At 29.6% G+C, this 12,059-nt stretch overlaps 2 protein-coding genes across 2 annotated transcripts; both read right to left on the reverse strand.

The window, feature by feature from the left end:
- Nucleotides 1-4,516: 4,516 nt before the first annotated feature.
- On the reverse strand, nt 4,517-5,137 carry LOC140803961 (GATA transcription factor 20-like). The gene is made up of 3 exons (XM_073159808.1): nt 5,027-5,137; nt 4,742-4,903; nt 4,517-4,579 (listed from the first exon to the last, which is right to left on the reverse strand). Exons 1-3 carry the CDS (start codon nt 5,135-5,137, stop codon nt 4,517-4,519), a joined length of 336 nt encoding a protein of 111 aa, XP_073015909.1.
- A 5,234-nt stretch (nt 5,138-10,371) lies between these two features.
- LOC140803966 (GATA transcription factor 20-like) lies at nt 10,372-10,991 on the reverse strand. Its single transcript, XM_073159818.1, has 3 exons — nt 10,881-10,991; nt 10,596-10,757; nt 10,372-10,434 (listed from the first exon to the last, which is right to left on the reverse strand). Exons 1-3 carry the CDS (start codon nt 10,989-10,991, stop codon nt 10,372-10,374), a joined length of 336 nt encoding a protein of 111 aa, XP_073015919.1.
- Between the last annotated feature and the right edge of the window lie 1,068 nt (nt 10,992-12,059).

The following is a 12,059-nucleotide window of genomic DNA, read 5'->3' on the forward strand; positions in this document are numbered from 1 at the left end:
GGAGGGTTTAGAAAATAATTTATTATTATTTTTTCAATATAACAAAATAAATTATACTTACCTTTCTTAATAATAATGAATTGGGGTATTCATTGTTAGTTATTATTTTTATATTAATTTAGCGTGCAAAAAAGACTGAATTTTGAAAAAAATCCTCGAAATAATTACATATTTAATTTCGTGATATATGCCCCCGGATTATGTTAATTGAATGCTTCGTCAATTAATAATTTGAAACCTACCAAAAATATATATTTTTTAAACAATTTTGTGATAAAAATAATCGATAAACATAATAATTTTTTACTCAAGGGAATAAATTTTATTCTAATTCAATTCCGACAAACAAAAAAATTAAAAATATTTTAATTAAGAAATGAAAATAAATTTAGAATGATAATATTGACAATAATAATAGTAAGTATGATTAAATAAATAATAACATTAATGATAGTGTGGCTTGCATGATTCGTGCAAATTAGACTAGATTTCAAAAATTCTTAAATTAATTTCATCTTTCATAATATTTAATTTATATATAAATGGTGTGTTTGTAGTTTTTTGGTAAATCAGAAAATTGTTTAAAAACCTTTTTTTGGTAGATTTAAAAAAATAACTGAGGAATATTGAGCGTCATAACATATATTATATTCCTCGGTTATTTTATAAATCTACCAAAAAAAGGTTTTTAAATAATTTTCTGATTTTAAGAAAAACTACAAACAAACCATTTATTTAGCTCAAGGGAATAAACTTTCCATTCTTTTTCAATTCCGACAGACAAGCAATGTTAAACTAGAGTCTCTTAGTTTTGGTGATGATAAATAACACTTACTTGTTATATGATTTCCAATCGTCATTTATTGTATTTCAATGTGTTGGAACCAGATCTCAAGTAGTTTAACCACATTGCTTCAATCAGATTTTTCTTGTAACAGACCGAACTACTTAAGTACTACAACCAGACATTATTCAGCCCAACGGGACTCTGCATGTTTCAGTGCATTTGGTCTTAGAGCCAAATTTAGGAAGTCCAAAGCTATGTCACATGTCAACTCGATTATATTATAAGATTTTTTTGATCAATCATGCTCAAGAAACAAAATCATTAGAAGACCAGAATGTCTGTCAAACATATAGAAAGTTATTGCGGCATTCTCTCTTATCAGTATCAACTTCTCAGAACTATTGGTTACCATTTCTGATAAGGTGCCAACCAATCATTAAATGCAGCATACTATGATTCAAGAGATAATGAATATAAAGTTGTTTTTGCAGTAGAAAAACAAAAGTCAAACATATCAAGGATTCAAATTATGGAATAAAAAGTAATAATAAATTAGAGTGTCTCCATTAATTTGAGGTCACTCGAAAGTCTACAAACTCTCAATTTTCTTAAGATTTCCGATCACACTTATTGAAATTGTTAGACATGAATTTTATTGTGGCGATGATAACTAAAACCAGTAGACCAGCAGACCAGTACAACAGAATAACTTATCAGTAGCTGCTGTTCTAGTAAAACTAAACCAGTAGAAAAGGGATAACAATACAAAACCAGTAGAGAACGTTTTCTAACGTTGTTATCTTAATTGTTACTGTTAAGAGTTCCTAGTACTAGTATTAATTGCAGCATTAAATACTATACGGAGTCATTTAATGCATATTACCCAATTAAGTATAAAACAAGACTGATTGTTTTATAGCTTTTCTGCAGGAACTTGTTTCGGTAATAAAGCTGATTGTATCGGTTATCTGAAGACTTCTCTGATTGTGAACGTTGAACTCAGTCGATTATATATACTTGGATCAAATCCTTGTTCGACACGACACTTCGCATAATATCATTTTCAAGGAACAAAGCTACTCGCTTATCAGACGAATATCAAAAAATTCCTTGAGCATTTAAAAAGTTCAACACAAAGAAAAGTAGCACACGCTTCATAGCTTGTATCTGATCTTTTAAAAGATCATCTTGTGCTACTAATTCTTACACTCTTCACGATCTTTACATCACAAATACTTAATCAAGAAGAGTCTGTAATCTGAAAAGAGTCTTTTCAGAACTTTGTGTTTCGCATTTTTGTGTGTTGAGAAACTAAGAGTTTCAGTAGGCTGAGGTGTAAGTCCTTCTGAAGTGGGTGTGTACAAGAGTTGTACTGTAATATCCAAAGTCTTTTAGTTATACCTTCTGGAAACAGAAGAAGGGGAGACGTAGAAGAGTTTATCTTCGAACTTCCATAAACAACTGCTGTCTACTGCTTTATTGTTTTTCAACTACTTCATCAGATTGTTTCCGTACGTTTTACTGTAATCAGGTGAAAGTATACGCACAAGATCAACTACTATCCCTAATAGGATTTTAGTACCTCATCAGAACGAAAAACGAGTAGAGTTTATTCACCCCCCCTCTAAACTCAACTTCGATCCTCAACAGAAATAATTATCCAACCGCTAATTAGAAGTTCACACGTTCAAGTTTATTACATATTATCGAGGATCAACTGGATTTCTCAAGCCGTTGTTTAATCACTGTCGAGAGTTGTTTGAATATGAAGATTCATTTGCATTTATAGTTGCTGTGTTGTTGTTTAATTAAAACTAAAAGTTTCAATTTAGGCAAGAGATGAACCTTATAAGATTGAAGCAAGTTTGTAAAAAAACATTGTAAAACTAAAGTCTTAAAGTGAATCCTTTTCTAAGTGAAAAAGATACATAAAATATTTAACCTTCAAACTTTCATAAAAATATATTGTGTTACTTTCATTACCGGATTTATTATTGTCCATTTTACTTTGTTAAAAGTTTAGTCATTTGATTATATCATTATAAGCTAGATCTTCCGGACATTTTCACACTCGAAAATCATTTTTAAGTGGTCCATTCATATATGTCCGATCGAGAAAAGAAATTTCATCGAGAATCATCTCAAACTTAAATATTTCGGAAAAAGTTTTAAGTTATTCACTTCTTCTAAACTTCAAACCCGATCTTAACAAACAAACATAGATTAAAACTATAAGTTCTTTATAATAAATTAAATACAAGTTGGCCTTCTTTATCCTCGTACATTTCTCCCCATGTTTCTTGCACAGTGTAGCCCACATGAATTGCACAGTGTCTGCACAAATAAAATTCTATACAAAATAAGAAATAATATAAAAATCAAAATTATACCCTTTAATAGTATTAATAAAAGACAAGAAATCACAATTCTAGTGCAAATTTAGTTTTTTTTAAAGTTTAAAAGGAAAATAATTTGTTTTTAATTAGAAAAAAAATAATTAAAAGGTTTGAGGAAGAGGAATTTAAAATTGTGATTTTCAAATTTATTTGTCTTGTTTGAATAAATTTAATTCAAATGTGTTTAAAATTCCCTCTTTATCCGCTTAAGCAGTTGAACAAGTAATTATTATTATGATAATTCAAATGCGTATATATCTGAAATCAGTTCTCATGAAATCGAATCCATCCATCTAAATACATACAACCTAATTAATATTCGATACTTGCCCATGGACCGTTTGGTCCTCCCAACCACAGCGGGTGCATTTGCCTTCATCAAAATTTGACAAATAATGTAACACGTTTCTTTGTTGCCTCATGAATATTCTTTCTTGACTATGCATCTAGCTCGCCTCATTTTACCGACAAGGTGGTAGTTACTCGTTCGTGCACATATTTGGCACCTTTTCACCCCGCCCACCGGATAACCGTGGTGGGGCGCAAGGTTCGCTTTGTCGAGTTCATGTGGACACCAACGTTTCCCATCCCAACAGGAGCTCTAAACTGTGTGGGGAAATTAATTCCTAAATGAAATAACATTTAAAATGAGAATAATATGTGGCCAATGCTTTATTTATTTGATTAAATTATCAAATAATAATACGTGTAATAATTATATATAAAAAACAAAATTAATATTATACATGTAAAAAGACAAACCCAATCTAAAAGTAAGATCAATGTTGTTATTTGCCTCACTGTTGTCGGGAATTTGGTGTCCATTAATGTTATCCATCACTTCCAAATAAGATTTATTTTTTAAATATTATTAGATAAATAATTTCATTTATCGAAATATAACCGAAAAATAGTGAATTGGCAGACACTGTTACCAATTTTTAAATTTTTTTATTACATAAATATAAATTAAATAAAAATAATAATAGTAATTAAGAAATAAATAAATATCAAGATTAATGATAATGTGACGTGCATGGTACGTGCAATTAATTAGACTAAATTAAAAAACTGGAAAAATAATATCATCTATGTCTCGCATTCATGGTAATTTAAGAATTAATGCTTCCTCAATTAATTTTTGTAAGTCTACCACAAAATATTTGTTAAAACAATTTTATGATCAAAAAACTTATAAAATAAAATTCGACAAACTAAACAATTTTTTTTACTAAAAGGAAACAATTTTTCATTTTAATTCAATTTCGACAAGCTAGCATAATAAAACTACTAAGTTCTTTATAATATTAAAATACAAAGAATTGAGCCTTCTCTATCCTTGTACATTTCTCCTCATATTTCTTGCATAACGTAGCCCACAGGCATTGCACAAAGTCTGCAAAAATAAAATAAGACAAGTCAGAGTTCTAATCCAAATAATTTATTTTTTCTAAAATGATTTCAAATTCATTTTTTTATCAGTCTAACAAGAAATTATGAAATAACTCAAATGCATGCATGCATGCATGCACAAATAATGTCCATCTTCGGTACTTACCTGTGGGCCGTTTGGTCCTCTTCTCCATAGCGAGGTGGCCGTGCGGGCACATACTTGGCACCTTTTCACCCCATCCATGAATGGTGCTGCCTCCGGAGGACCGTGGTTGGGAGCAAGGTTTGCTGGTCCAACAGGAGCTCCGAATTGGATGGGGAAATTTCCCTGATTGAAACAACATTTAAACTGAGAATAATATGTGACCATTGCACTGAAACAGCACATGAATTATTTTAGCTTATTTCTGTTTGTAAAAAAAAAACAGAATTAATAGTATATATGTAGTACCTGGCCTTGTTGTCTCCTATTATTTTCTTCTATTCTTAGCCGATCGTAGAAAGGCAGACCCAATCTCAAAGTAAGATCAACGTTGTTATTTGCCTCGTTGTTGTTTTCCATTGCATTCCAGTTAAGATCGAGAAATAGCCTGCATGCATTAAAATTAGAATGCATTATTTTTGCACGTTAGTTGCACTTCAAATGATCTTCTTTGGAATCGAATAATTTTCAGAAGAATGACTTGAAAAATCGAATGTGAAGTTTAATTTTTTAAGAAAAATTAAATAAAGGGTAAAAATATCACGTGAAGTAATAAAATAATACAGAAACAAAAACAAATCATAAATCAGATGTATCAGTTCACAGCAACATATATATAACACAAGAAATAATTTTTTTAAAACAAATAATAAAATATAACACGAGAAATATGGACAAAAACAATTAAACAAGTGACAACAGTTGATAATTTATCTATTTTTTTAATGGAGAGAATATCAAAATTGTACCACATAGAAATTAAATAGAAAATTATTAAAAACAAGAAAAGACAACGCATATATAGATCAGATTATTCAAATGAAGGTCGGCAAAAAAAAAATAAGGAAAGGTAAAAAATACACCCCAAAAAAAAAATTTAGAGTAGCAAATAACTCTGGTGTTGACTTTTTTAAAAATAAAGAATACAAATTAAATTTATTCAGATAAATGAATTTTAAATTGCCATGCATGGTTACTAAGTTTTGAAGAATATATATATAAAAGAATTAAAGTTATTTATTTATTTATTTTTGTGAACAAATACTTCAAAAAATGTTAACATGCTATGAGTGATATGGCAACCAAGAATCATGAAATCGGATTTGAAAAAAAAAAAAGAATAATAAATATTCTTCGAATCTTTTAACCACGTTGTGCATAACGATAGAAATAATAACACAAAAAGCGACGTAAACACAAAAAATTAACAAAACAAATCGATAAAACAAGGGCCGACATAAATCGACAAAAAAATGGTGACGATATCAGATCAATAAAGGTTCGAGCGACGACAACAACAACAACAAAAAAACATAGAGATCAATACTTCAATCTAATCATCCAAAAAAAGAAAAAAATATTATAGATCGTGCATAGATCATAAGAATAAATGGAACGGAGTAAGCATTAATTTCTACTCCACTTGAAATTTTTTTATATGATCTATGAACACAACCAAAATCACCATTTCCTTAAAAATTCCAATCCTTTTCACTCGAAAATGAACTTTTAAAAAATGAATCTTTACACAAAAGAACTGATGCCATGCATTCTAACTTAGGTTACAGAAAAAATGTATACCAATAATGCTTGAGAGAGTTGTAAAACTGTGACACAAGTTGTCGCGATTCGAGTTCTTGCAATGGTGAAACGTAAGGAGCGGGCGAGTGTATATATTGAGATTTTTATAACTAAAAAGCACAATGTGACAACTCACTTTTTATTGAGCAATAAATATAAGATTCCAGTCTTAGTTGTGACTCGATAGATTTATTTCATTTTGAGAGTGATAATAAAACACAGTTCATGCTCACTAATACTTGTAGATGAGCAATGGCTTTGGTGATAAATTGCAAAAAGTACATGTGAAGTATTCGATACAGTTTTTGAAATGCAAAGCGCTCTATATATTTAATATCGATCTCTACCATTTTCATTAAAGTCCAATTAGGTTTGGTGATTCTTACCTTGCTTTTTGACCACTTGTTAGTATGCTTCTAGGGAATATAAACAAACATACAAACAAAAATTTTCCAGTATCCTTTGCAATATTTTGCCTCAATATATGCGACTTCACCACTTTATTGATCAATATATATATATATATATATATATATATATATATATATATATATATATATATATATATATATATATATATATATATATATATATGGCACAAAATTATAAGTTTAGATTGATTTAAAAAAAAAAACAAAAAATGCCATTTTAAAATTTTAAATAGTAGAATCTTTATTTTTCTTCATTTTTATCTTGTTTGAAAAAAAGAATAAAATTATAAACAAAAAAAAAACTAATCATGTCATTTTTAGGTTAGAGTCAATCGTTCCATTAAATGCAAAGATTCCATATATATATATATATATATATATATATATATATATATATATATATATAGTATTTACTTTCTTAATTATGTAGGATCAAGCGCGGTTATAGCTTTATCATAAGTTATAACTGATTATAATATTGCAACTCAAATTTTTTAAACCGTACGGCAACTCAAGCGTCGTAGTTTCATCGCTCTACCAACACTGATAATATTGCACTCCAAGAGTAAGTCCTCAATGTTATTTTTATTCATACATTTGGTTAAATACACCATTTTATTTTTTTTATTTTTTTGTATAGATTGACAATATTTGTAAGGGCCAAGATCTTGATTCTGTTAATATGAGATTTTAATTATATTAACACGAGATTATTGAAGTTAAATTGATGTGATTATAGCCGGGCCATTACGAGATCGAATTAAACCAAGCATATGAAGTATATAACTTCTCGGACAGAATTGTTGGCGCCCGAGCGGTAAAGATCGACCGCCCGAGCGCCAATGTTGCTGTAAAATACGTCGCGGGCAGAGGAGTTGGCGCCCGGGCGGTAGATTATTACCGCCCGAGCGCCAAAGGAGCAAATTGAAAGTGCTCGAGCCGAGAGGGCCGCGCTCGAGCGGTATATTATTACCGCCCGAGCGCCGACACAAGATCAAGAAAAATAAGCCACATAGCTGTTACATGCAAGTAGATATATATATAAGTTTATGCCTCAGAATTCAGAATAAGGAAGAAAGAAAAGGAACGAGAAATCTCCGTGAAAATCCCTACGCCTTTTTATTTCAATCCGTCCGTTAGATTTTAAATCCGACTTCGGTACCGAGTTCCTAGCAACGTAGGCTACAACTGGACGTAATTTTTACTACGTTTTAACATGTTGTGAAATTATGATGTTGTTAGAATTGAGTACACGTCATATATGTTGTTCTTGACATGTTAGACAACGTAGAATCGAAGTCAGATTAAGAAACGGACTGAATATGGAATTGTTATGATTTTCAGAATGAAATTGAATGAGATGTGATATCAGATTTGTACAGGGATTGATTATAAATTATTAGAACAGGTATATACTGGTTTGGTATCGCCGGTATCGCAAGATTGTACGGTTGTACCGTCAGAATTTGATAAAACAGAGATGTTGTGATTTGATTAGAATATTGATACAGAATATATTGATATGTCATTGCCAGATTGAGTATTGACAGACCTTGTGTTCGAAACTTCGACAGATTCAGAAAGACAGCAAGAAAGGTATAAATTAATGTTGAGTTGGGATTGCACAACTCAAGTGAGGTTTGACTTGAGTTTCCCTAAATCACATACTTTATTTTATTGCATTTATATTTGCAGATTATCAGATTGATATGTTAATGTATTGACTTAGAACAGAGTCAGAGTCCGAGTCTAGGGCAGACAGCCTAGCTAGGGCAGAACCGCCGAGTCTTTCTCAGACCCGATAAGACTCTAGACTTACGGTGTATCGACGAGCTTCAGATGTAGATCGACGTCTATCTCAGACACACTCGATACAGCATACCAAAGTCTAAATTAGATTGGGATCCCTAGATTTGAGATAAGATAAGATTAGATCACGAGTCATTGATTCATGTAGTTAGATTAGATACATATGCTTCGATGTTTGTTTATGCTTTTATATATGTTTTATATGATTGCATGTATACATGGTTTATACTGGGATATTCATATCTCACCGGAGTTATCCGGCTGTTGTCTTGTTTGTATGTGTGCATGACAACAAGTGGGACAGGTACAGGGTCGCAGAGATGAAGACAGACTGAGATTAGAGTGGTGATACCGGACTTGGACTAGAGTTAGGGTTTAAACACTTGATTGTAGTTGTTGAACCTGAGCATGTATGATTGTATATTTTATCAGAGTGATACTTTTATACTGATATGTATAGTAGTTTGATTCCATTACCTTCCGTATTTAAAAAAAAAAAAAAATTAGACCCTGTTTATTATAATTAATTTAGTCCCAATGATGATTAAGAAGATGATTAGCGTCCGGGTCCCCACAATATTAGTCTTTATCATTTGTTTTTTAGTATCTTTATTAATAGTTCTCGATTCTTATTTATTATTTACGTTGTATTTCCAAGTTTTTCAAATTAATTAAGTCGAATGATGTTTCGTTTTTCTTTTCCTGTTATTATCAATTCTTTTAAACATAATTTCATAGAATTATCTCCACCGATTTTTAAAAATAAAGCATGCATAAATTATTTTTAATATTAGCATATATTTATATAAAGAGAATAGAATCCAAAACAATATCTGAACTCTGATTACATGAATTATGAAGCTAATTAAGTATAATAATGTACGACAAATATTTTGTCAGAAAAAGAATATCAAATATATTTAAAAAAAATAGAATGTAAATAATATTTTTCTACTGAGTTATGAAATAGATACACTAACTTCACATGTTTGGCACTTCAACAAAACATGGATGTTCAATCCATGAACAACATTCTATTTCGAAAATATTTGATATATAGTTTCGAAAAATATATTACTTCCTTTTTTCAGGTTTATCTATTAATAATAATAAGAGTACGTCTCTTGTGAGACGGTCTATTTTCTGTATCATACTAAATAATCATATGTATATTTTACCTTCTATATTTAATTTTATTTATCGAAACATAACCGAAAGAAATTATACTTACCTTTCTTAAAAAATAGTGAACTGGAGAATTCACTGTTACCAATTTTAAATTTTTTTATTATATAAATAATAAAATGATAATAATTAAATTAAATTAAATAATAAGATAATAAAAAATAATATGAAATAATATTATTATCCACAATAAAAATAATATTATTATTAAATTAAGAATAATAATATTGACAAAAATAATAGTAATTAAGAAATAAATAAATATCAAGATTAATGATAATGTGACGTGCATGGTACGTGCAATTAATTAGACTAAATTAAAAAAACTGGAAAAATAATATCATCTATGTCTCGCATTCATGGTAATTTAAGAATTAATGCTTCCTCAATTAATTTTTGTAAGTCTACCACAAAATATTTGTTAAAACAATTTTATGATCAAAAAACTTATAAAATAAAATTCGACAAACTAAACAATTTTTTTTACTAAAAGGAAACAATTTTTCATTTTAATTCAATTTCGACAAGCTAGCATAATAAAACTACTAAGTTCTTTATAATATTAAAATACAAAGAATTGAGCCTTCTCTATCCTTGTACATTTCTCCTCATATTTCTTGCATAACGTAGCCCACAGGCATTGCACAAAGTCTGCAAAAATAAAATAAGACAAGTCAGAGTTCTAATCCAAATAATTTATTTTTTCTAAAATGATTTCAAATTCATTTTTTTATCAGTCTAACAAGAAATTATGAAATAACTCAAATGCATGCATGCATGCATGCACAAATAATGTCCATCTTCGGACTTACCTGTGGGCCGTTTGGTCCTCTTCTCCATAGCGAGGTGGCCGTGCGGGCACATACTTGGCACCTTTTCACCCCATCCATGAATGGTGCTGCCTCCGGAGGACCGTGGTTGGGAGCAAGGTTTGCTGGTCCAACAGGAGCTCCGAATTGGATGGGGAAATTTCCCTGATTGAAACAACATTTAAACTGAGAATAATATGTGACCATTGCACTGAAACAGCACATGAATTATTTTAGCTTATTTCTGTTTGTAAAAAAAAAACAGAAATAATAGTATATATGTAGTACCTGGCCTTGTTGTCTCCTATTATTTTCTTCTATTCTTAGCCGATCGTAGAAAGGCAGACCCAATCTCAAAGTAAGATCAACGTTGTTATTTGCCTCGTTGTTGTTTTCCATTGCTTCCAGTTAAGATCGAGAAATAGCCTGCATGCATTAAAATTAGAATGCATTATTTTTGCACGTTAGTTGCACTTCAAATGATCTTCTTTGGAATCGAATAATTTTCAGACGAATGACTTGGAAAATCGAATGTGAAGTTTAATTTTTTAAGAAAAATTAAATAAAGGGTAAAAATATCACGTGAAGTAATAAAATAATACAGAAACAAAAACAAATCATAAAATCAGATGTATCAGTTCACAGCAACATATATATAACACAAGAAATAATTTTTTTTAAAAAAAATAAACTTTAACACGAGAAATATTGACAAAAAAAAAATTAAACAAGTGACAACAGTTGATAATTAATTTATTTTTTTTTAATGGAGAGAATATCAAAATCGTACCACCTAGAAATTAAATAGAAAAGTATTAAAAACAAGCAAAGACAACGCATATATAGAGATTATTCAAATGAAGGTCAACAAAAAAAATTAAGGAAAGACAAAAAATACACACACAAAAAAAAAAAAAGAATAGCAAATAACTCTGGTGTTGAGTACTTTATTTAAAATTAAAGAATACAAATTAAATTTATTCAGATAAATGAATTTTAAATTGCCATGCATGGTTACTAAGTTTTGAAGAATATATATATAAAAAAATTAAAGTTATTTATTTATTTATTTTTGTGAACAAATACTTCAAAAAATGTTAACATCCTATGAGTGATATGGCAACCAAGAATCATGAAATCGGAATTGAAAAAAAAAAATTGAATAATAAATATTTTTCGAATCTTTTAACCATGTTGTGCATAACGATAGAAATAATGACACGAAAAGCGACGAAAACACAAAAATTAACAAAACAAGGGCCGACATAAATCGACAAAAAAAATTGTGACGATATCAGATCAATAAAGGTTCAAGCGACGACAACAACAACAAAAAAACATAGAGATCAATACTTCAATCTAATCATCCAAAAAAAGAAAAAAAAATTATAGATCATAAGCATAAATGGAACGGAGTAAGCATTAATTTCTACTCCACTTGAAATTTTTTTATATGATCTATGAACA

The sequence above is a fragment of the Primulina eburnea genome, chromosome 1 (assembly GCF_022965805.1).
Source record: "Primulina eburnea isolate SZY01 chromosome 1, ASM2296580v1, whole genome shotgun sequence".
Classification (NCBI taxonomy): Eukaryota; Viridiplantae; Streptophyta; class Magnoliopsida; order Lamiales; family Gesneriaceae; genus Primulina; species Primulina eburnea.